The 26982-nt window shown below is 36.7% G+C and overlaps 1 protein-coding gene across 1 annotated transcript in view; it reads right to left on the minus strand.

Annotated features, from left to right (window-relative positions):
* The window catches only part of nlgn3a (neuroligin 3a), a 252206-nt gene that overhangs the window by 182721 nt on the left and 42503 nt on the right, over positions 1-26982 (minus strand). The window contains exon 2 of the mRNA XM_052150107.1: positions 7531-8208. Coding sequence (XP_052006067.1) covers positions 7531-8008 — 478 coding nt within the window. The 5' untranslated portion in view covers positions 8009-8208. The remainder of the gene's footprint in view (positions 1-7530; positions 8209-26982) is intronic.

Below are 26982 nucleotides of genomic sequence, written 5' to 3' on the forward strand. Positions count from 1 at the left end.
TGAAAACAAAATAAATGAGGGAACCTAGATGCTAGTTTCTTTTGTTCCTGACCCATATACAGACAGACAACTCCACTAAGGAGGGGTTGTTCCCTTAAGACTCGCACACACTACATAGATCATTTAACCGACAGTGCAAACTCACTGCAAATATGTTCCAAGATGCAGTTTTCCCCTGAACGCTGTTGTTAACAGTTCAGTAGCAGCGGCTGCTATATGAAGACATTGGTTTTGATGCTAAGCTGTTATTTATATTTCTCATAACAAATTCACAGGAGACTCCAATGTAGTTTCGTGCTGCGTCTGTATTCAGAGTGTATCAGTGATTCTAGATGTTTCAAGGGAACATACCAATGTAATCTAATGTAGGACACAATGTCATTATTGTTCATAAATCTCTTTTTCAAGTTTGACAGAGTTTGCAAGTAAGTTCATTTGTTACACCTTCGCTTAAAGCTGAATTTTTTGGGGCTTTTTCAATGTTAAAGTTCTTGCTACCCCTGCTTAATATGCAGAAACAACTATATGTAAGGTAGGTTGATTTCACCTTAAAGTGTAATACTGTGACACTGTGGCACTATCAAAACATTACTTGGTTTGTTTGAGAATCCTCTGAGTAATTTGCACTTAAAATGGATCTTCCCGAAAACTTTCATTTCAACTTTCAAGCTTCATACTCTCCATACTTGTTAGTAAAACGTGTTTATGTTAGTGAATTCCAAACATTCGTAAATAGGAGGCGTGTGCATATTCATTCACAATTATGATAAACTATGCCTGTGAAACGCCATATAAGGAAGGCACCAGACTAGCTAGTAAATGCTATTAACATATTGAACAGTAATGAAATTATATATATTTTATTAGAGCTGTCAGAATTAATGCGTTAACGCATGCTAATCACGTTAAAAATGTTTAACGCATGCATTCGTACAAAATAGTATAAACACTGGTGTGAAGGGCGGAAACTTTGTAATGTGTCCGCCTGGAGTTATTACACTGACGCACGCACACGCCACAGTGCCAGAGTGCTTCTACCAAGTTGAACCTACAAGCTTAGCATAAAATAGCATAACGTGGCAGTCCCATTGACATTATATGGGCGGTATTGATTTTACACACTAAAGTTGACCATTACGCTATCTTCTATGATAGAGCCGCTGAGGTTGTCATCTTAGTAAATAAAACAATCTCTGACAGTGCTTCCCTGTCAGTGATAAAATGATGGAGAAAGAAGCTCTTAACACTATTTGATATACAAAACAAGACCAGATGGGGCTTGTAATGATTTTTTAGCCTTTGTTTTTTTGCAAGCACGTTTCATGGTGAGTTCAAAGAGGTGCTTGACGCTGGTGTTGACGCTCCTACGCGAATCATGAACGCAGCTTCATGATTGCTGTAACATAATGGATAGTCACAGTTTACCGGCAGATTCATATTGTGGAGGATGAGAGTTTATGAGATTTAATGCCCATTGCAATGAATATGCAACCTATGTTGGGACAAGTTCTTTCAATTAGTCAAACTCCAACTTAGATGTTACCTGAATTGGTGTTGTATTAGTGCATTTCTATCTTTATATTGTGGAAGGCTTTGTTAGTAAAATGCTAACAAAGCATTATATTGCTACATATTGTTTTCTTTCTTTCCTAAAATGAAATTAAATGAATTTTGACAAGAAAAGAATTATATACAGTTTCAAATTTCAATACTTTTAAAATCTGCGATTAATCATGATTAACTACAAAAACGTATGCAATTAATCGCAGTTAAAGAACACCTATTATGGTTTTTCAAATATTTCAAGTATACCTTTCAAGTAGTGTGTTATATAGCTGTTTGTGAATGTAAAAAGTCTGCAAAGTTATCAAAACAAAGTACAACAAATCGAGTTATTGACTTCCAAAAGAAAGAGCCGATTCCGAACACCTGAAACGAGTCGTTAGTAATTCCAGACTTACTTCCTGTACTAACCTACATAATTTGGTAACAAAAAACCCCGCCTCTGGTCTTCATTGGCTGCTTGCGAACCGATTTGACCCACCCTCAAACACTAGACTACACAGCGGTAGACCAATCACAACAGACTGGGGCATCTGACCAATCAGAGCAGAGAAGGCTCTCTGAAAGAAGTTTAGAATGAATCCTTTAGAATGGATCATTAGTCAAGTCGTTTTTTGACACTGGGGAAAAAGGGAAAAAGGTAATGCTGCAATTTAAATTATTAGCAAATTAAAGTGTTTTTTTGACCTTGGATGCATGTATATCTATTATATGAGACCTTTAAAACAAAATAAGGCACGTTTCAAAGCCATAATAGGTGCACTTTAAAAAATGGAATGGACTGATAGCACTAGTTTTTAAGATTGAAGCACATTCACATCGTAAAATGCTAATTTAGCAAGCAAAATAGCATCTCAAAGAAAGTGAGTTACTGTCTTTGCATGTTTTTGCTATCATTGGAGGCTCTTTTGTGAATCAAACCATTCAAGAAGTCAATAAAACTGTCCAGTTCATGACGGGAGGAGAATGTACACCACAATTAACCTTCTCTGGTTCGGTTCACTGTGCATCGCCAGCATTAATTGTGAAACTTCTCAACAGTGATATAGGCTACTTACCGAGGAAGAATCTTAGGAGAAATTTATAGAATGCCAGAGGAAGATCTTTGACTGAAACACTGCAAGATATTACAGATATGCAAGCTATACGACAATGTGTGGCTTTTTCCATCACCCGCAATTTGTTTATTTATAGGTTTAACAGCATTAGCATTGACCATACGTTATCAACTGACCATGATTTACCGATGCTAATACTAAATTATGAAACCTAAATTATAGAGCTCATATCAAATAAATAAACTGTCAAACCAGTCATGTTATATGCCATACATTTTTTTAAATACAAACTGTGTTTTTCCATGACCCTTTCACCCCATGTCCAACATTTCTGCTGGAAAAACGATAAGAGTTTGGATACAATTATAATGTGAAAAAATTAATTCGAACAGAAAACAAAGCTTCTTTTTTTTCTAATTTATGTTAATTTTAAAGTTAATTTCACCCATTTATTTAACATATTTTTTTCATAACTACTAAAATCAGTTTACCTGAAAGAACATAGTACAACTGGATCTCTTACGCACGATTTACATATAGTTAGGAGCATGTGTACATTTCTTTTCACAATTCATTCTGCTTTTGTTTCATGAATGAGGCCCATTGTTTCTATACTTATAATCAACAAATTTAAATAAAAAGTTTTATATTTTTCAATAGTTTTTATATTCATTATGTTGTTTGCAATGCTTCATGGGATTCCCACACAAAAGACATTAGGTATACATTCTTTTTTTTTTTTTGTCTAATTTTCAAACACGTTTTAGCTTCCAATCAAAGTTTGTAGTATTGTGATTTACCTCTGAGCTGGTTGGTTTGGTTCATGGCTTAGATCTGGTTTATTAAGGATTGTATTAAATCCCTATGGAAAAAATAAATGTGGAAAATAATTCCGGAACCAAGATGGCTATTAAAAACATAAAAATAATCTGCATTTCCATTTGTTGTCTTTAAATATGTAGACTGAATGGTTGGAGAAGGTTGCAGTGTTCCACCTAATGTACATTTTATTAAACAATATTGCAATATTAATCTCCAATGGCCAATATTACGACAGGGAAGCAAGCTGTACAGTGTTAACTCAGCTACTAAATTCATAATATGTTTAATGTCTGTATTTTCAAGGTTATTATTATTGCATGATTATTTAAAATATTGCACATATGAGCAGTGTTGGCAAAGCAGCTTTATGGAACCTATAATCAACTTTGACCTGAAATTTGCCTGCCGCACAATATTCTGCTGTTTCAATATATAATTATGCCACTATACAAAAATTATTTCTTCATAAAATATCAAAACACTATTTCCATGCAGTGCTTAAAGGCCCATGAAATAATCATCATATTTTTGTGGCTTTTAGTTAATGAATATTACCTTTGCTGCCATCTATATGGTATATATGATGTGTAATAAATCTATAATAATCTCTTAGATTTGTAATGTCTGCGCCACTAGTGTCACCAAACGGAAATGACTGTTCCCACATCATGTCTCTGCATACTAAGCTGTGATAGGAAATAGTGTTTTAGCATCTAAAAAATTAAAACCTCACCTCACGGAAAACATTAGACCAACTTTAAAAGTTCTGCAGTGCTCACTGACCAATCAGTCTGAATTATGTCTTGGAACATGCTACATTTATGGTAACTAGCATTTAAATGGCTGTTGCTTTTTTTAAACCAAGCATATGTGTCTTGACATTGGTGGAGAGGTTTCTGTAATGACACACTCCTTATTGTGACAGCATGAAGACTCATAATCACTCATATGAGTGTCATATGATATTACTTGTTCTGACATATCCAACTGTATGACATCAGTGCCTCATATCCTACTGTATGATGCTTTGTGTTATGACACAAGTGACACAACGGCCAACAAATTGGATGTGCTATCTGGATGTTTTACATAATATATAAAATATATGGGTCATTCTACATAAACTGTGACATTTGTGTGCCATACCAAGTGTCTATGATTTCCTACTTACGTATATATTTAACAGTAGTAAGTCAAGTTGCTTCCAAAAATTATTTGACATTAAATTTTAATGCATATATTAGATTTTATATTATTGTTTTGCATCGAATATGATCAAATTCACATCCCATTCATCATGATTACAATTAAATTGGTTGTATAAAATAACAGATTTGTTTATATATATATATATATATATATATATATATATATATATATAGATGATATATATATATAAACAGGCACAAATGATGTCATTGCCTGAGAATGACCCATATGTGTACACACTTTATAGTCAAATTTTAAAATGGTGTATATTCACAAACAAAGCCGTTTCACACCTATTTTGAATGGTCTATCACATCACAAACATACAGACATTATTTTAACGTTGCTCGTTCCAATTATTGCTCAAGACTCTGTAGTCGACGAAGAAATCCCACAGGTACGAGAGAGGACGTACCAGTCGCTCTCTTCTGTGTTTTCGCTTCAATGTTGGCTTGCTTACATACCTCCTTTCCTACAAATTTTCTTGTTGGGTTTTCTGGCACATTCCTTGGATATTCTTTTGACTGTAAAATGAATAAAAGACTGCAAAATAACAGAAGGCTCTTGAAGAGATATTTGAGGAGAACATGCAACAACATCACTCCCCCTCCCCACAAGAACAACAAAGAGAACCTGTCCCGAACGTTAGCTGGGGTGCTTTTTCTTTTGGCCAGAACATATTCCAAAAAAGGTGGAACTGAGATGCTGCATTACTAGAACACAGGAAGCCTAGTTTCACATGCACTTCTATATAAGACCCTCTACAAGCAGAAAAGAAAACTGATTAAACCTTGTCGCAATCTCTGCATCACTCCCGGTTTTGCATGAGAAATGCGCAGTTCTGTTTTGCAATGTACCAAAATGTGTTTTATTTGAGAACATGACCAAATAGAAGCAGAACAGTACTGTCTATATTTAATAAGCAACATTTATGTATCCTTTAGATGTTCCTTACCAATTAAGGCAATTTCAGTTTAATAACGTTTTAGCAATAAAAGGCTTATTGAGGTTTATGTAGCTTTACAGACAATAGTTCTGTTCCAAAACCGTGTGAGCTCCCAAGATAATATTCAAAAGGCATTATGCAGCCTGATAAATACCTCCCTTTGTTTATATTTTAATAGTTTTTAATTTGATAATGACATTCACAATGCTTCTTGGGATTGTAGTTCATTCTCTCAGGAAAGACGAGAAGTACACAGACTTGTACTTTTGTCTTTTTTGTTCATCTTCAAAGTTTGTAATGTTGTGATTCACCTTGGAGCAGGTTGGTTTAGTTCATGGTAGAGATAGACCGATATATCGGTTTTACAGAACTATTGATTATCTGCTAAAATCTGTCGATAGTTGCCGAGAGTTTTTTCATAATTTAGTCATTTCAAAATAAGAGTCCCCAGTGTGTTTCGAGCTTGTTTATACTTAAAAGTCCTGTATTATATACCAAATCTTAATTTTTTCTAGTTACATTTACGCATTTGGCAGACGCTTTTATCCAAAGCGACTTACAGTGCACTTATTACAGGGACAATCCCCCCGGAGCAACCTGGAGTGAAGTGCCTTGCTCAAGGTCACAATGGTGGTGGCTGTGGGGATCGAACCAGTGACCATATGTGTATAATATGTGTGACCATCAATAACAATATTACTATTATTAGGATTTTGGTTGAACAAAAAAAGAAAAAAAATATGAATCTGGGATCTTATTCATTTTTGGACTTTGTCTTTGCCCACCATAATAAAGAAAGAATAAGATGTTTGTTTTTTTTTGACATTCCATAAATCAATTTGAAAAAGTATCGACCGATTAATATGTTATTGGACTTTCCCACCACCTTAATTATCAGTATTGGCAAAATTCACTATCGGTCGACCTCTAGTTCATGGCTTAGAACACTTTTATGAAGGATTTTATGAAATACCTAAGGGAAAAATTTAATGCGAAAAATACTTCCAAAACCAAGATGGCTGAAAAAGTGGGCGGGCACTGTTGTGCTCTATTTGGAATGACTCTTAATGTTATTGGTGGACTACACAACTGGTCCTATCTGATCACAAATTAGATATGTCGCTTGTAAAAACTAAGATATTAAAAATAAGATATTCTAATGAATATGAGATGGGATCCATTTTCTTGCCAGTAAAAATGAACATATTGGAGGGAAAAGCATATGTATACAAATTTCAACAGTGCCTTATGCATCATATCATAAACAATATCGCATTGTCGCTGCAAATTGCTGCCCATTTAGAAGGTAGTAGACACTAAGTTTTGGAACAGAGCTAATGTTTAGGAAATTGTAAGAAATGCACTTTGTGCTGGGTTGATACTTGTGAATGCAAATTGAAAACTTCTTCTGAGTTCAAAGATCTTAAGTTCCTTTCCAAGACAACAGAAGGAAAGGGGACAGTAAAGGGTCTTACATGGGTAGGACTGATGCCACAGGCCTCTTGTGTTCCAGATCATTTTACCAATTCTACATAAGGCCCATTCTCGCATCAAGCAGGCTAATCTCGGATCGCTAATCCCCCAGAACAGTCAAGACAGTGAGGAGAGGAGGTGCACCAAAATCATTACATCCAATCTTCATGTCAGATTAGAATCTGAGCTCTTACATTAACAGATTACTTTCTCATTGATTGCTTTCTTCTATCTTGCTTGCTTTCTTTCTTTTTTTGTTTTGCTCTCTTGAACAACACAAAAGAGGAACCCATAACAGTGGCATGGAAGGGAAGGGAAGAGTTGATGGCAGATCAATTCAAAATGAGAAACAGAAAGGGTGTACACGGACACAGCATGCACCAGACGACAAATCGTGCTTCAAACACAATACAGGAAGTGACAAAATGTAATTTTTCCCTTTATACCCGACACACTCACCATCCTCCGTTGGAACATAGATGTTTAGATACAAACAATCCTCGTTTTGATCCTGTATGTACGTGGCAACTATATCCAAGTTGAATGTGAACCAGATCGGCATCATGATTTCCGGAACGGCATTGTGAATGTTTTGTGGGCACACCGGCGCAAAGTGAGTGGCGTTCTTGATCCCCGACCAAGAGGAGGGCGGCTCGGGGGGTAGGAAACGTTTCTCCCCTACAGGTGGGGCGCCAAACGGCACACCCAGATATTGGTCCACTGGTCCCAGAATCTCGCTGGGCAATGGAACCCGCATGCCCCTTAATTTCCCATACTGTGTATTCACGGTGGGGTAGTAGCCTTGTCCTCGGACGAGCATCATAGACCAGCAAAAAATCCAGATACACAGTGAGACATTGCGATTGGCACAAGCCCTGCCACCACAGCAGTCCTGATGGTGCAAAAGGAGACGGTTTTTGTGCACCGCTAACCACATGATCCGATAAAAGGGCTGCCGCTGCTGCTTCTGCTAGATGCCAACGTACACAACAATCTTCTCCAGGATGTTCCCCCTGCCTTCAGACCCTCAAACACAGCCTGATTACGCCTGTCATTGAAAAAACACACATACACGCGCTCTGTTCCCCCCCGAGCAATCCTCATTCACTGGCCAGTGTTCTTGTCGGATCTTCTCTCCTGCAGACAAAAAAACAAGACAGGAAAGTTAAAAAACAGGACCAGTTTTGCTTTTACTCTTTTCTTCTTTTATGTACATGCACAAAACAGTACGCATACTACATTTTTCTTCCAGCACAATAGAGCATAAACTATATGAATGTAAAAGCTCTAATGCATGATAATTTAACACACCTTATAGCACCTACAGTCTTCGGTAAAACGGTAGACAGTAATTTAAATCAGTGCTTCTCAACTGGCGGGTCACGGATCTGCTCAAAATAGTCTCAAGACAACTTGTAATAACTCATACGAGATTGCAAAATTTTTCAATTTCATACAAATTTGCTGGTACGAAATGGTACAGCTTTTATTACCATAAAGACCAACCAATCAACAAACAAGATACCAAGCTAGCTAGCCCCCTATCCAATACTTTTCTTTAAGAAGGGAAACATCAGTGAACAAATTTGGTTACTCCTTCCATTTTTTTTATGCAATAAAAATGACTTATGTACTGTATGTCAACAATCTGTTATACACTTTCCTTGCCTCATTCCAAACCTCGTTATAACTATATAATCATGGTTTAGGTTTAGGTAAGGGGTTAGACTTTGTGGTTAGGTTTAGGTTTGGGTTAGGGGTTACACTTAGGAAAAATCATAAGATGCTATTTCAAAAACTTAAATTGTTTATGATCTTATTCCGATGAAGAAAACCCGTTTAGCGTTTAATTTACCCAATGAGCCAATGTGCATGAGATAATCACAGAAGTTAATGAAAAACAGTTGAGAACCACTGCATCAAGATATGGCCCACCTCTTATACAAGCTTGATTCTATCAACCAAGCATACAAAAGTGTTCCATCAAGCCAAAATAGCAAAGTCTCTATCCAATTCCAACGAAAATGTATTAAAAAAACTATTCTCAGGCACAGCTCCCCTGTCCCCATCTCTGGAAAGCCGTTGTTTGTAAATGCCTCGCGGGCGCCTGTGCTAACACTGTAAATGCTAATCATGAAGAGGGTCGCCCCATTGGAGAGGAACTCTTCCCAGCTCAGCTACTGATCAATTTTCAATTTTTAAAGCTTAAGACCCTCTGACCTGCGTCCCTCCGAGGCTTTGGAATAATAACAGGGAGAAAAGCCGGAGTTTAGTAGCGGATATTGCATTCCAAATTGACTTGGTAAATGATTTATAATGTATCTAGTGGAGCAGTAACCACAAGACAGAGCCAGTATGAATCTTCCTGGAGGTGCACTTATAACGCCACAATTCCTCTGCAAACTCAAGACTGATTTGCACAAAGCCTGCCAGGAAGTTCTTTGTCCTCCTCCACATCATCATAAGCACACACTCGATGTCCTCTATAAACATCTGGTACACGTGGACAGTACAACTGATCTCCAGGAGCCCACTCAACTGGAGCAAATGTCCAGAGTTGGTACACAAGGTACCCTCAACAAATAGTTTTCTCCAAGTCATGAGTTTTCAAGTGAGAATTGATTTCAACATTTGATTTGAGAATTAAACAGAATCAATTTTACTTTCCTCCATCTAAACTGTTATTTGCATTTGATTTTATTTACCCAACAAGCCAATGTGCACAAAATAATCAAAGAGATTATTCAAAAACAAATAGTTATTGAAGTACATTTGCTACTGATATTTGAAGCCTGATCTCATGAAAAACAAAGTGACTGTGGTGACTTGTTTGCACAATTATATTACAAGGCTCCTTAACACGTATCTAAGCAGTTGCAAGTTTTTTTTTGTTAGTTCTTTTTTTTAAGGTAAATACTCTACTGACTATTAAAAGTGCACCCAGTAACTTTTGTCTTTGTGTCATTTGGACTTACAGTGACATCTAGCGGCTTGGATGCAGCATCATTTAAAATCAATAGATTTCAGTTTTAGATGCCATTGTAGAAATGTAGTATTCACAGTCAGCCATGATTACTTTAATCAATGGGTGAAAGTGTCAAATAACAGGATGGTTACTGAGATTAAGCGAATAGATTTCGGGTGGTCATGTGATTCTAACATAGTAGCCCCAATGTGTGGACCCTCTCCATGTAAAATAAAACAGCTTTCATAAGGTTACTGACATGACTGGAGTCTTCATTTCACTGTGAGTGGTCATGATTTCCTACATAAATTTCAAAATTACAAACATAAAGTTAAACTTTTTAATGAGGAAAAAATTACTGAGTGCAACTTTAAATAAGCATAAAGTACCACCCTTCCCTAAACCTTAAACCTAACCGATAGTCTCAATTGCTGAAGCAACAATGTCATTTTGTGGTGCTTCTATGATATTTTCGGCTCACGTGTCGACTCGCATGCTCTTCAGGAGGTTAGTTACATAATGCAAACTTTAAAATGTAGTATCTTTCAAGTCATGCACTATAGTGAAAGATGCTTGGATGTCATAAAATAGAATTGTGTGAGGAATAGGACGAAAAGTATTTATGAACTGATAATCTTCCCTTACTCTTAAATTTGTGTGAAAATAAATTAAAGTCATTGTTTTTTAGCGCCTCTAGTGTTCATTTTACAAGAAAACTACTGCGATACGTACAACTAGCCCTGTAAAATGATTTAGCAAAACTGTAGGTATAGTAAATGTAAGCACAGTGTAGTTCTAGCGGGAAGACTAGCAGCTGTACATCATCGCACCATTAGCTGGGTCATTCCCAGCCAATCACATGTAAGCTGTTGCTTTATAAGTCTGCTCACAATCTATCATACTGCTGTTTCAGTGTGCTAACACGGCAACCTCCACCACCCCACCACCACCTGTTGAGTCCCGTCCTGCACGGGAGAAGGCTCCTCACCCCTGCCTCCTATCTTCGGCAGGATATGACGTTCTGAGTACAACTTCTTCGGACCGCCTGACGGGGCCTACGCCAAAGAGAGACATTACTTTTCTGTTTTATATTCATCAAATAAATTTGATCTTAAATCTCACTCAAGTCTGCAAGTCTTCCTGATAGAATTTGTTTCTATGAGACCAAGCGGGATATCTGACAGCTTTGGTCATCATGGGCAATACTATGTCAAATGACCAGGGGTGCTTTAACACACAGGCTTACATGGGCTGAAGTCCAGGGGCCCACAACTCCCAGGGGGCCCAGCTCATGGCATCTGCTACCCCATTTTCCCCATCTATGTTCGCGGGAGGTGCTGTTGATGACATGGAGATGGTGCACAACCTTGAAAGGTATCCGTATAGCGTATATTCAACGTACAGCAGTTCCACCAATACGTGCTTGATACGGCAAGCAACACTATTAATATAATTCAAAACCCCTAAACCTAAATACCAAAGTACAGTATACTTCGATTTTCCATGTGTCGCTACGTCTCGCGCACAGTGCTCGTGAAACAAATTTCATCATCAACACAGTATGCGCACAGTATGCGCAGACTCTCTGCTTGCAACAGAGTTTGTCTAGGCACGTGGACAGTCTGTGTGCATCGTCTGCACATGCGCCTGCTCTTGACGTTCCTAAAGAGTACCACAAAGCATTAGTAGTATGCATGTATCAACGTGACCATGGACAAAACAACATATGTCTTTGCAAACCCTTATACCTCCAACATGTATGCCTCGTTTTAAATCACTTATATATCTGATATAGAAACATATTTGATTTTAATTTGATTTTTGATAGATTTTTATACACTATAGTAAAAATTAAAGCAATTGAAATGGATTATATTAGCAAACATTAAAAAATATTATATTTATTATGCAAAAACCGGTTCAGATAAAGACAACAATTACGTCATTAGAAAGCTGAAACTTTCCTTTTTTTCTTTTTAGAAGAAGAAACTCAAAATGACTGCAGAGGTCACACTTATGTCTAGTTACAATAGTGTTCAGGAACACATCTAGACATGTAGAGCAGCATGCTGGCTTATTAACATATTTAAAAACTGAATCTTGTTCAAGGTCTTATTGTATGTATAGCTGTTAGAAGCTTCTTCTTGGTGATTTATTGTAAATTTCCTGCTGCCTGTCTTGGTATTTGCCAGCTGGTACTCAACATAAGCATTGGAAGTCTTGTGTGGCTCTTTAATGACAGTGTTGAGGCTCAAAGTCTCCCTTCTTCTATAACAAATTTTTATCAGAGACTTGTTGTAATTAATGACTTTCAGTATTATGGCAAAACATCCCTGCTGAAAAGACAAGCTTGAACCAGCTTGAATTTCTGTGCAGGTCGAGGCTATTCATGCTGGTTTGGTCCTGGTGCCTGGTGGACCAGGATAGCCATGCTGATGCAACTCTACTAAATTTCATTAACACACAGGTACTATAAGTCACTTTAGTGAGACAGTGCCTTGTAAGTCTAAAGCATCAGAATAAAGCATACGGTAGGCTATATTTAATTAGATTTATATCCAGTTATTGTGGAACTGCTGATATATTAATTCACACCAGACTTTATTTTTTTTAATTGTTGGAGACGTTTTGTCACTCATCTGAGTGGTTTCATCAGTTGTCAGTATGGTTGGCATTCTCCTGCATTAAACTTGATCACACTTCATGAGACTTGTAAATCTGTCTCTGATCATGTGAATCACAATCGTTATGGGAGTGTGTACTGGGACTGGGACTCTTTGTCAGCAGCCACCACATATAACACGGCATAATCCCTGGGAAACATCTTTACTGCTTCTGAAGAAAACACAATAGAAGCAGTGATACAAGTGATACAAGTCATACAAGTACAGCTTAAATCTATTTGAATGGGGAAAGACCAAAATCTCTGTAATTGTTTGTCCTGACTACATTTCAACTGGGGCTGTGTGTGGCTCCAGGTGGCTAACCCCCTGGAGCTGTATGGATTACTTTTTTGATGGATGGATGGATGTGCTTTTTTGGGCTTCAAAATCTAAGGTACCATTCACTCCCATTATAAACCTTGGAAGATCCAGGATATTTATTAATTTAACTCTGATTGTGTTTGGCTGAAAGAAGAAAGTCATATACACATAGGATGACTTGAGCGTGAGTAAATTAAGGGATAATTACAATTTTTGGGTGAACTAAACTTTAAGAGTTGGTCAGATTGTGAATCCAGTTTCTAAGCTTTTGAACAACATTTATTTTGTTACAAGTGTAGTGTAGTTTTTGATTAGTTAGCTGGAAGCTCCAGTGTAAAGGGTTAAAATGCAAAAAAAAAACATTATTGGTTATCAGTACTGGCCACAATAAGCTGCAAATTATAATTTATTATATTGGCTCAGACATTACACATTGCTGCATCAATAGTTTCAATGATATATTTCAAATATTTTTCATAAAATTCTTCCAAGACCAAACTATCCGAGCTACGCTATTTACAAGTAATAATATAGTAATAATAACAAAAAAAACTAAAAACTTCTAAGACAGAGGTCAGATTTAAAGGGATAGTTCACTCAAAAATGAAAATTCTCTCATTATTTACTTTCATGCCATCTCAGATGTGTATGACTTTCTTTTTCTGCTGAACACAAACAAATATTTTTAGAAGAATATCTCAGTTCTGAAGGTGGTTTCAATACAAGTGGATGGTGACCAGACCTTTGAAGCTCCAAAAAATAAGGCAGCATAATAGTAATCCATATGACTCCAGTGGATTAATATAAGTATTCTGAAGCAATGCAATCACTTTGGATGAGAAACAGATGAATATTTCAATGCTTTTAAACTATAAATCTCCAATTCATAATGTGAAAGTGAAAGTGGAGATTTATAGTATAAAAGGACACAAATATTGACTGTTTCTAAACCACATCTATTTATTGTGTCTAAAGTCATATCGACATGCATCTGGGATGGCATGAGTTTGAGTAAATGATGAGAACATTTTCATCTTTGGGTGAAACTTTCCTTTAAAAATACTGTAAACATAACTTAAACATGTATTCTCCTAAACTTTGAAAGGAAAACATACTAAATGTTTTCCTATTATTTATACAGTAAATGCGATAAGAAATGTCTTGCCCTAGCCTTCACGGAAACATATGCACATTCTATATGTTTTAACATCTCGACTCTCGCAGTTGCATCCAAATTCACACTTTCACAACGATCGCGATTTATACCATCAGCGTTGCAACTTTCACAGCAATACTGGAGTCTCCTTATTTAACACACTCACACTATGCATAATGAGTTTAAACATCAGGGAATCCCTGCAATCTGACAGGAAGAGATGCTAGACATCGTCATCTAAAGGCAAATAACATTATTACGTGTCAATTGTCAACAAATAAACTCTAACAGGCATTCAATCACCTCTTAAGTGAAAACACCACTCATACTAATAGTTTCACATCTGTGCCACATTTACAAACTGAATTATGAATGAGTCAGACCTCTGTAATTCTACTGAATGTGTTCCTGCAATACTTGAGCATTCTCCATATAAACACACTATTGCCTCACAGTGCTCTTGCACAATGCAATGGCTATTCTTCAAAAATACCTGCAATAACACACCGAATGACACAGACTGGTCTTTGGTTCTCCAAACACCTGCTGTACATTTATCAGGGGATAAAAGTGAAAAACTGGCATGAGCAGTCTTCAATCAGCTCAAACACAGAAAATATTGTTTGACTCATGCGGTTGGCCTTGCAGACAGTAATAATCCCAGCAGGCAGCCTAAAAGAGGCTTTTAATGTCTTACTGGACTGAGTTTAAATTGCAACCACCTAGCAACCACCCAGAATATCCCAGCAACCACCTAGAACATGCTAGTAAACCAATAGCAATGCCTGACAACCACCCTCATCACTTTAGCATCACGGTGGTGGGTTTTGAATAAGAAAGCATCACTCGCATTTTCTTTAGGAAATAATAATAATAATAAAAAATCTTGTAAGCAGTTTAAATGCGAGTAGTGCTGTAAGCCTATGATGTAGACAGCTTCACTGCAGGCTGAGCAGGGATTGGATGAGTTAAGAGCTCTATGGGAGAGCCGCACATGATTATCACCTCTCAAGAAACACTCTGGTGCCCAATAAGATGAGCAAACCACAGCTGCTAGACTGTAACAGCTGGACAGTTTATTTACTCTAGATCTGAAAGACACATATTATAAATTCATTCGAAATGGTGTTATTGCTTCATTTCTTGAATTGAGTCATCAGAAAGAACTATGGGTGGGTAAAACTGTCAGTTTTCCAATGCATCACCATCTTCATTTAAATTATCTCAATATCGATTCTAACATCCCAAGAACAATCTTTTTTACTCTATGTACAACCCTCATCAATGAGAGGAAATCACTCATATTTGCAACCATGTCTCCTTTAATAACATTTCTGTTCTTTACAGTCAAACAACAAAAAATAAACAACAACAAAAAAGTTAATTTTAAGCACACATAGCACGGATGAGTTAAAGCCATTCGAGACTTGTGCGCTCATTTACACATGCTCTTTACAGAAATTCTGGTTTTCTTAAAGAGACAGTGCTGGTTTTACACACCTCTTAAAACAAATCAATGTAAATACTTGTAAATAGTACAAATTATGCAAATAAAAAATAAATATGATGCAAAATATAATATATGCAATATAATTTAATATTTATTGATTGAATACATGGATTTGTTCATTTTTAAAAAGCTTAAATGTGTCCAAAATTATATATATAAGTATAATTAACAGCATTAATTAGATGGAAGATTATTTTTTTCATATGTAAAAAGCAAAAGGGACATAATAACTGAAATATACCAACATGAATTGATATCGCGAGCTTTTGAATCAGAATCGAATCGAATCAGTAAATCTGTATCAATACACAGCCCTAGAAATTACTCTACATGCAGAGTATAAAATTACATAGTAACACTTTACAATAAGGTTGTATTCACTAACATTATTTAACACCATAGTTAACATGAATAAACAATGAACAAAACTTTTACTGCATTTATTAATCTTAGTTAATGTTAATTTATACATATACGAATGCATTATTACATTAAACGTTGTTTATGTTAATATTAACATTAGTTAATACTATATGAACTGACATGAACTAACAATGAACAACATAATTTAACACGTTAATTCAGTGTGGTTAATTATATTAAAATAACACATACACACACACACACACACCAAAAAAAAAAAAAAAGCAATGAATCATGTCCCCTGACTGTACAGAAATTCTGTAATGAGAAATATTCTACCAACGGAGACCTGTCTTCCTAGGACAGAATGACGAGCTTGACAGATTGCTGTGGACAGTAGGCCAGTTATAGGCTTGTGTTGAATGATACAGAATAAAGCAAACAATACATTGAATAAAGCCACTTTTTTATTGCCTAATCAATGCATTACTCATTTGCCCCATAAATGTAATGTCACTGAATTATCTGACATATTATGTTGATCATGTGTTAGATTTATTTATTTTTTGATTATTATGTATTGAACATTTATATTTTTGTATCTAATTGGGGGCTTATTTCGGCAAATTACTTGTGATTATTTTGATTAATTGATCACATACCATGTAATTAATTTGATTAAAATTCGATAGCCATAGTATTTTCATATATTAAAGATTAATACATGCTGTAAAATGTAATTGTTAGCCAATGTTACCTAATGATTTTAGTAATCTTAATGAAAAGAACCTTTTTGTAAAGTTTACATATTATATTATATTATATTATATTATATTTTAGCATAATTCTGTGATCCTAGCTCCACTTTTTTCCTTATCTGGTAATTGCTGATTTACATTGTAAACTGCTACATCTATAAAGCTGTACTTAAAAAGTACATTACAGAAAAAATATTAATGTACTTTCACTTAACTTACAATTAACAATAAAAATAAAATAAGAGGATTAAGTATAATTATTTATTATAAAACATAACGTAGCCTAACATACGTAGCATAATACAATGATATGTAATATAATATAAATTAAAGTCAAAATTTGTAAGTTGTCTGAATATAATTAATCATTATAAACTATATTATAGCCCTATAATAATACATTGATATATAATACAATACAATAAAATATAATATATATATATAGTACAATATAATATAATATAATATACTATAATATAATACAATACAATATAATATAATATAAAACAATATACTATATATAGTATAATATAATATATAATATACTATAATACAATACAATACAATATAATATAATATATATATATATATAGTATAATATACTATAATATAATATAATACAATATAAAATAATATATAATATAATATAATACAATATAATAAAATATATAATTTTATATAATATAATATAATATAATATAATATAATATAATATAATATAATATAATATAATATAATATATATTTTAAGCTGTCTTTCTATTCCACTTTTTCAATATAGATAAATATTAAACATGTATTCTGGACATTAGACCTGCAAACTTATAGACAAGATTTTTATAATTTATTATAAAATGTTGCTATAAAATGTTGGGTACTGTCTTCAAACAGAAGAGGAATTCATTATGGAAGTAAAAACCCTCAGGACTACATTTACATTTACTAAGTAATTATAGAGTTAGTCAAACTTTGGATTAGGATTGCTGTATTAATCATAATAATGATAGTTTAGTGAGCACAGCACATTTTAAAAACACAGAAAAATTAAACTGTGATTCTACTTTTTAAAATTCCAGATCTCCAAATCTCTCAAAACCAGTACAACCAGCACTCCTAGATGCAAGGCTTCAAGAATAACACTTTTCTTTTTTTAATTAAAGAAACTGCAATATTCCTTAAAATGGGTAAAAGTAGGTCCCCATCAATATTCTTTGTGTCTGTGGAAGCAGCCTTTACATGCATTATTGGAGCTGAGCTCTGGCACTATATCAAGGTAAAAGAACAGCAGAGTCCATTCCCTATCGCTGTGACTGCCACAGATATTAATAAAAAAATATAGGGGTCTGAAAATAAGTCATGTGCACTGGCTGCCTTCTTTAAAAAAATAAATAAATAAAAAAAGTCTGTAACTGTGACTACTTTTGCTGGCATCATCAAACGTCATTGTCATGCCATTCTCACCTCAGTTCGGACAATTCCATCACAGACGTGCCGATCTTCAGATTAATCTGGCATGTTTAACCATGATATGTTTCATTATACTTACAAGTATGAGTTTAGTTACATTATACTATCATATCTACATGTACGATCCCAAAAACACATTCATCTAACAACTTAAACAATATAAAATATGTAACAAGCAGGTAAATGTAGTCACAATAACTTTATTTACATTCAAATGTAATACAGATATCACCTTAACCCCACACCTACACCTAAACCTTACCAATAATATAAAAACAATATAACTAACCGACAATATAAAAGACACAGAAAGCAGATAATGCATTTAAAAGCATTTAAAGTCTTCTGAAACCATAAGCTAGCTCTGTGTGATAGCGGAGTGAAACTTGAGGTTTTAATTGCTGGAAATCAACATTCCGTAAAGACAGTCGCATCTCATTCAAAAATATACATTCAAACATAAGCCTGTTGCAATCGGTCACATGACACACTACCTCACTGACATCAAAGCTGTTGTAACATTTATTGAGGCAGCCATACTGAATGTTTAAATTAGCGTGGATCAGGATCTGACTGTTATGGAGGAAGGGAATGCTGATTGCAGCTCAAAAACATAAAGTCGGATCTGTTCCTCACACAAAGCATTCACACAGCATCGGAAGATTCGGAAAAAAGCACACAAATTGCATGCATTATTTTTTATGATGATGTTATGGTGCGTTTCTCGTTTTCTGAACAGCAAATCGGACATTGTTACACTCAGGGGCGGAGCCAGGAGTTATTCAAAAGGGTGGCCAGGCCGGGGCAAGAGATCAGTCTGGGGTGGCACAGAAATGTCGGGCAGCATTTTTATATCGTCGGACTGTGGGGGCGGGGGGGATACAATGACACCAGGGATGGAGAGGTTTGGCGACCTTGGTGTGCGCACGTGTTAAGTTTGTACATTTGTACAGAGATGATTTCACCTCTAAAGAATAAATTGTGCCAAAAAATGACAAAAATGACTAAAACATCAATTGCGAGTGGGGTGGCCAGGCTTCGGTCCATGGTGGCCACGACCACCCCCTAGCTCCGCCACTGGATACACTCCCTTTGTGTGCCACAGCAAACACAACAATGAACAAATATGCTAAATAATAAATAAACAAAGCAATGAATAAATTATGACAGAATTTTCAAATAATTGAATAGTCAAATTTAGCATTGGGTAAAGCAATGGAATTCTCCGAAATGAGATGAATACGCATCACAGTGGTATTTAATATTCGGACCAAGGGCGACGTTTTAGCGATGTTGTCAAAAAGTCCTCCCAGTAATGTTTGGTCATGGAAGTCTCATGTTGACCTGTGGTGGTACTATTATGAGATGGCAATACCATGCTATTTTGATACATGCCAAGAATGATTACCATATTAATTCAAATACCCTAGTATTTCCATTGTTATCCAAGGCACTTCACAAATGGCCTCTGTACTACCATGTCCAAATAAATAACTAAATCATGAAATCCTGAAAAAAATAATGGTAGAGCCATGGTACTTCTTGTAGAAAAATATCTAAATACCTTAAATTTGACCTTTTTATCATTTGAAAGGTCCTATGATTTACAGTCCAAAGTGACCGGATGATGCACACCAAAACACATATGCATACACACAAACAGATGAAAACATCAGTCATACAGACAGCAGTAGCCTGTTTTAAAGTAGCCTATACAGAGCATAGTACTTCATGCACTGAATGGAATTTGGATGGCTATTTCAGGGTCCTAATGCTTGCCAATTAATGCCCCTTTAAAAAAAAAATACAAATAGATCTTTAAATAAATATTGAGAGGAGCATGCTATGGATTAAAGTGTCATTCCTCATTCCCATATAAACATGTATAACATCAGCTAGGACATCCTACATCCTACAAGGTAAATTAAAGCTAATACCTTAACATGAATTAATTTAGGTGTTGATTCAGGTCTTGGTAAAGGTGATAGTAAATAAAGAGTTCACAGAATCAAAAATGAGTCTGTTATGAGACTTTATAAGCAGTTCTTTTCAAATACACTGATGTTGAGGTTTATAATTGCTATCAAAGGACGCGTCTCTTTTCAATATAGTGATAATTGTTTGCCTCAATACTGATTCACAGTCTGCACAGTTTTCAATCAAATTACTGTGTAATTTAACAATTTATTTGAAAATATATATTTGATTTACAATGTCACTCTTCATTCCAGCCCACATAATAAATGAGAATATTTAGCCAAAAACCGAGCCATTCATGGCAATCTCCCATTCATTCCTATGGGGAGTTCTGCAGAGCTTGTCAGAGTGAGAGACCATAACCAAAGTGGGTGGAGCTTAGCGAAAGGTCAATTACCCTACATCCCACTTCTGAAGTGGTAATTACAAATACATCACATTCAAGTGCTTTGTTGTCGGAAAGAACACAATGACATTTTGGTCAAATACAAGCTATTTTCACGGTGTAAACCTTAACAACATGCATCAATCATTGTTGCTGATATAGGCTACAAATGAGCAAAATGGCAAGCTCTAACAATTAGCAGTATTTAGAAAACTGAATAAAACCTGTCATTCACTACAGAAACCGTACTCTCTTCCACCATGTTGAAAGGTTATGACTCCTCCCATCTCGGAAACTCTGGTATCTAAATTTTTCCCGTCATAATTACGACTTGAGGGGTCGTTCATGTGCAACTTTTGGTGGGAAACTCATATTTACGATCATTCGAATAGCATGTGAAGGCATCGTTGTACACAGATGCGATTGATCTGATTTGTTTTGGTTTTTCTCTCAACAAAGCGATTTTGACCATGTAAACTGCGTCAAGAGCTGTAGTACTTCACATTACAATGCTTCTTGTCTTGTTGTGTGTGCTACACAGGAAGACATAATACAAATTTAATGCTTGATTGATGCCAACAGCCAGTTTGATTTAACATAAACATGGCACATACCTTGGAATGAATATTTCCAGGATTATATATTCGTACGTGTTTACATCATCCCACAAATGCATGCACCGTTTTGTTTGTCATTGAATTTTGCTGCAAATTTGCCATAAATTTCTCGATTTTCATAAGGGCACATCTTCGATTTGAGGTACGGGTGTTATACTTGCTCTTTTACCAAATATGAACAATAAAAGTGATGCGAAATGGAAACTTTTGTTTGACGCTGATGGTAGAACCTCCTTTAATTTTCTCTCCTTACTAACATCTCATATCTGCAGATTCTGCTCAAATAGCACTTTATTATAAACCCCCATCGCTGAAGTCTGAGAGGAAACCTACTTCCCATGAAGTGTATGCACAACTCTGGATTAAAATCCACATACAGTTCAGACATTTCCTCCAGCCTTGGGCACTCCATGGTTATAAGAACCTCCCAAAACATTTTCTTCCTTCCCCCTGCCATCATTTTTATGTAACAAAATAATTATTTCTCAGAGATGCGTTACTGCCAAGCCGCTGTGTTGCTCATCATCCTCAAACAGGGTTAACAGGGTTGGTTAAATAAAAATGACCCTCTGAGCTCATCTTAACGATCCACAGTGGACCTAATTCCTCACGACAGTCCCTCGGCAGGGTATTTAAAGTAGCTAATCGCTCAACATTTCTCCTGGGACCCTTTCAGAAACCACAGGGACCATTCCGTCAGCTCGACATAATCCTTCACTATGCAAATACAGTCAAGCGTTCAGAATGGCAAGACTCCTGCCACACAGAGAGTATATCTGCCCTGAGCACTCAAAAGGTTTTATATATATAGGTATATTAAATACAATGGATTATGGGTGTTTCTGTAAACCCAATTGGAAGATCAATATTCTATATTTTGGCCTGTCCAACAGGGCTGCATGATTAAAATTAAAATTATTCTTGTCAAATATTTCATCAATGCAGCTACATCAGCAAGTGCATTGATGATGTCACTTTCTCCAAGACCATCACCACACGCTCCAACCAGAAGCCGTGGATGACTGCGGAGGTGCGCACGCTGCTGAGGTCCCGAGACTCCGCCTTCAGAGCAGGCGATAAGGAAGCCCTAAGAACAGCTAGGGCCAAACTGTCACGGGCAATCAGAGAGGCAAAGCGCGCACACGCCCAGAGAATCCACAGTCACTTCCAGGACAGCGGTGACACGCGGCGCATGTGGCAGGGCATCCAGGCCATCACCAACTACAGGACAACATCAGTTGCCTGTGACAAAGATGCCTCCCTTCCAGATGCACTGAACGACTTCTACGCTCGGTTTGAAGTGCAGAACGACGTGATGGCGAGGAAGTCCACCACTCCTCCCAACGACCAGGTGCTCTGTCTTACCACGGCAGATGTGAGGAAAACTCTACGTAGAGTCAACCCACGGAAGGCTGCTGGACCAGACAACATTCCTGGCAGAGTGCTCAGAGGATGTGCAGACCAGCTAGCAGATGTTCTTACCGACATCTTCAACATCTCTCTGAGCAGCGCCGTTGTTCCAACGTGCTTCAAGGCCACCATCATCATCCCCATGCCAAAGAAGTCTTCAGTGTCCTGCCTCAACGACTACCGTCCCGTCGCACTTACACCCATCATCATGAAGTGCTTCGAGAGGCTCGTCATGAGGCAGATTAAGACCCAGCTGCCCCCTCACTAGACCCACTGCAGTTTGCGTGATCGTTCAAACCGTTCAACGGACGATGCCATCACCACAACCCTCCATCTGGCCCTCACCCACCTAGACAATAAGGACTCATACGTTCGAATGCTGTTCATAGATTTCAGCTCAGCATTCAACACAATCATTCCCCAGCACCTGATTGGAAAGCTGAACCTGCTGGGCCTGGAAACCTCCCTCTGCAACTGGATCCTGGACTTCCTGACTGGGAGACCTCAGTCAGTCCGGATCGGGAACAGCATCTCCACCACCACCACACTGAGCACTGGGGCCCCCAGGGCTGTGTGCTCAGTCCACTGCTGTTCACTCTGCTGACTCACGACTGTGCAGCAATGCACAGCTCGAATCACATCATCAAGTTCGCCGATGACACGACCGTGGTGGGTCTCATCAGCAAGAACAACGAGTCAGCATACAGAGAGGAGGTGCAGCGGCTGACGAACTGGTGTAGAGCCAACAACCTGTCCCTGAATGTCGACAAAACAAAAGAGATGGTTGTTGACTTTAGGAGAGCACAAGGTGAACACACTCCGCTGAACATCGACGGCTCCTCTGTGGAGATCGTCAAGAGCACCAAATTCCTTGGTGTTCACCTGGCGGAGAACCTCACCTGGTCCCTTAACACCAGCTCTATCACCAAGAAAGCCCAGCAGCGTCTCTACTTTCTTCGAAGGCTGAGGAAAGCACATCTCCCAACCCCCATCCTCACTACATTCTATAGAGGGACTATTGAGAGCATCCTGAGCAGCTGCATCACTGCCTGGTTTGGGACTTGCACCGTTTCGGACCGCAAAGCCCTGCAGAGGATAGTGAGGACAGCTGAGAAGATCATTGGGGTCTCTCTTCCCTCCATCAAAGACATTTACAAAAAACGCTGTAACCGCAAAGCAACCAGCATTGTGGACGACCCCACACACCCCTCACACAAACTCTTTACCCTCCTCCCGTCTGGCAAGAGGTACCGAAGCATTCGGGCCCTCACGGCCAGACTGTGTAACAGCTTCTTCCCCCAAGCCATCAGACTTCTCAATACTCAGAGACTGGTTTGACACACACGTGTCCTGAGTTGCACTTTAATAACTGTCACTTTATAAATGTCTGCTACCTCAATAACTGCTATGTGCATAGAACATTATCTCATAGTATGTTATGTTTACATTTTTAGAAACTGTCATCTTTTTGCACTACTGAGTACTGGTCGGCGCTGCACTGTCTATTGTCCTGTTCATTGTCAGTAAATTGTTGTACTGTCCTGTACTTTTTGCACATGTTTGCACGTGCACTTTATATAGGTATATATAGGTAGTTTATATAGGTATTTTATTTCGTTGTGTTGTCTCATGTGGTCCTATGTTGGTCCTTTGTTGTTTTTATGTAGCACCATGGTCCTGGAGGAACGTTGTCTCGTTTTGCTGTGTACTGTACTAACTGTATATGGTTGAAACGACAATAAAAACCACTTGACTTGACTTGATAGGCTACTTTCTTTGCGATTATTCATTTTGATTAATAGAATTTACATTAAGATACTTAGCCTATTTTGTGTTGGGCAACTGCATGCCAGATACTTTTTGTATGCTGCTCATCCAAAAAAAGCTGAGAACTGTCTTCCTGTATTGGTTAATTATTGTAATTGCCTGTAAAACAAGTGTTAGTAAATGTTGCCATTGGAAACACACTGTACATACAAAGAACAAAACACATGGATGTGACGGGAGCAGACCTTACTGGAATTCTGCAATTGACACTTTTCACCTTTAGTTATTTCATCAGCTGAAATTGCAACATCGATAATTGTAAGGATGAATCGAGGAGCCCTATGCATTCTCGACTGCTTTGAGACAATTAAACAGTAAAATAGTCATATCAGTTTTTTTAATGGTTTGCAATTAATTGTAGACAAACAAAAATCTTTTCAATTATTAATTTAATAACCAAAAACTTTATATTTTGCCATTTCTCACATTTTGCACACAACACTGTTAGCGCATGATTTTCCCTTTTACAAAAAAACATTCAACTCTCTTCCCAAAGTTATTGAAAAACAAAATGATCAGACAATTATGTATCTTTATTTATGGGAAATATAGGTAAATCAATCAATACTTATTTTTCTTTTTTTTAAATAATTTTTTTCAAAAATGTAGGCATGTTCCAAATTTTGGTATAAGGGTTGCAAAAATCGCAAACTTCATACAAAACATATACGTCTGAATTGATTGAAGAATTGATGCATTTCTATGCCCAGCCTTTTTTCTTTTTTTTTAAAGTTTTTGGACCGGTGCCAGTTCACACTGTATGGAGTTATGCGTGCGATGCCGTAAACACAAAACAAGCGATCAATAGATTGTACCTTCACTCTTCACTGCTGGTTAGGACAAAAACTCTTGATAACCATAGAAAAGATACCCAAGATGTCATTTGTCATCAGGTTAGGATGTTTCTGTTTGATTTCCGAATACTCCATTTTAAATAAATAAGGATGGGCATAGAAATGCAGCAATTCTTCAACTACAAACTCTTCAGACATGTTTCATTAGTTCAGTTCTCTGTTTTGTATGCAGCTGTGTTCTGTTGTCGCTATCACTGTGGCAGACATGTTTTTAGAAAAACAGTTTTTGCTTGAACGCCCCAATATATGGGCTGCATGATCTGTTGCTCTCATGCCCAATCTTGAGCATGCACAGGAGGTCAAAGGTCATTGAACACCATAAACATGAGTCACCATTTCCATTTATGCATTTAGCAGACGCTTTTATCAAAAGTGACTTACAGTGCACTTATTACAGGGACAATCCCCCCGGAGCAACCTGGATTAAGTGCCTTGCTCAAGAACACAATGATGGTGGCTGTGGGGATCAAACCAGCGACTTTCTGATTAACAGTTATGTGCTTTAGCCCACTACGCCGCCACTCCAAGCCATAAACTGTATGACATCACTGAGCACAACATTATTTCACATTTTCTCCCTTTGTGTTAAGAAAAAAAAGTCATGTGGGGTTATAACAACACAGGGCTTGTTAAAACAATGTTTAACTGTTTAAACAGTGACTGAATTTTCATTTTAGAGTGAACTATCCCTTCACATATATAAGCACCTCCTTTCACTGAGTTTCAAGCTCTATTTTGTAATCTTTTTGTAAAAGTGCCATTTAATTGAAATTACGTTAAATATATATTTATATTCTTTTGACAATGAACAAACCTGAAAATAAGGATTTCCCTCAGCCTATCTACCACCTACACTCATGTCACATACATAATTAATACAATTGTAAACAGAAACAAATTATAGTTTCTGACCACAACATTCAACAATGAAACGCTCTACTCTAGGGTTAAGAAAGTGCTATATTCACACCTAAACAGGCAGAAAAGAGAGCATTCATTAGATGTTAGAAAACAGTATTTCTCACTGGCAATTAAGCATGTTTAATATAATATTAAAGGTCTATAGAGGCAGAACAACAAGGATAAAATTCACAATGAACACACTGACAGCACTACTACACCTTCCAGCATAGACAATATGGCACTGCTAATTAAGGGTGTCCTCGTTATATACATTGGCAGAATTATATCAAATATTTTCTTTCTTCATTTCCCAAGAGAAAATTGTTTACAATCACTTTATTACATGCGGAAGCAACATTATTTCATTCCAATTCTATTATAATATTTCTAAGTTCAAATGTAGGCCAGATTTATGTCATTGACTTTGTTTTGTTTGAAGGTAAATCTGTTGCAAAACTCGAGAGCTTGTAGATTTGAATTTGAGAACTTGTATAATTAATATTTGTACTTGTAAATTGAAATGAACACTTACAGCCCTGATGTAAAAACTTGTCAAATAAAAATCTGAAGTTGAACTCGTCGACAATAATCACAGACAATAAGCCAAAAACTGTGTTTTTGAATTCAAAGTTGCAGACAGATCGTCACAAATGTGTAAAATTACATTCATATAAATACAACGACACAGGAGCTGGATCAACTGATGCCGGACCAACAAGGGTGGAAAGAGTACTGA

This window comes from Xyrauchen texanus, chromosome 19 (assembly GCF_025860055.1).
Source record: "Xyrauchen texanus isolate HMW12.3.18 chromosome 19, RBS_HiC_50CHRs, whole genome shotgun sequence".
In the NCBI taxonomy this organism is placed as follows: domain Eukaryota; kingdom Metazoa; phylum Chordata; class Actinopteri; order Cypriniformes; family Catostomidae; genus Xyrauchen; species Xyrauchen texanus.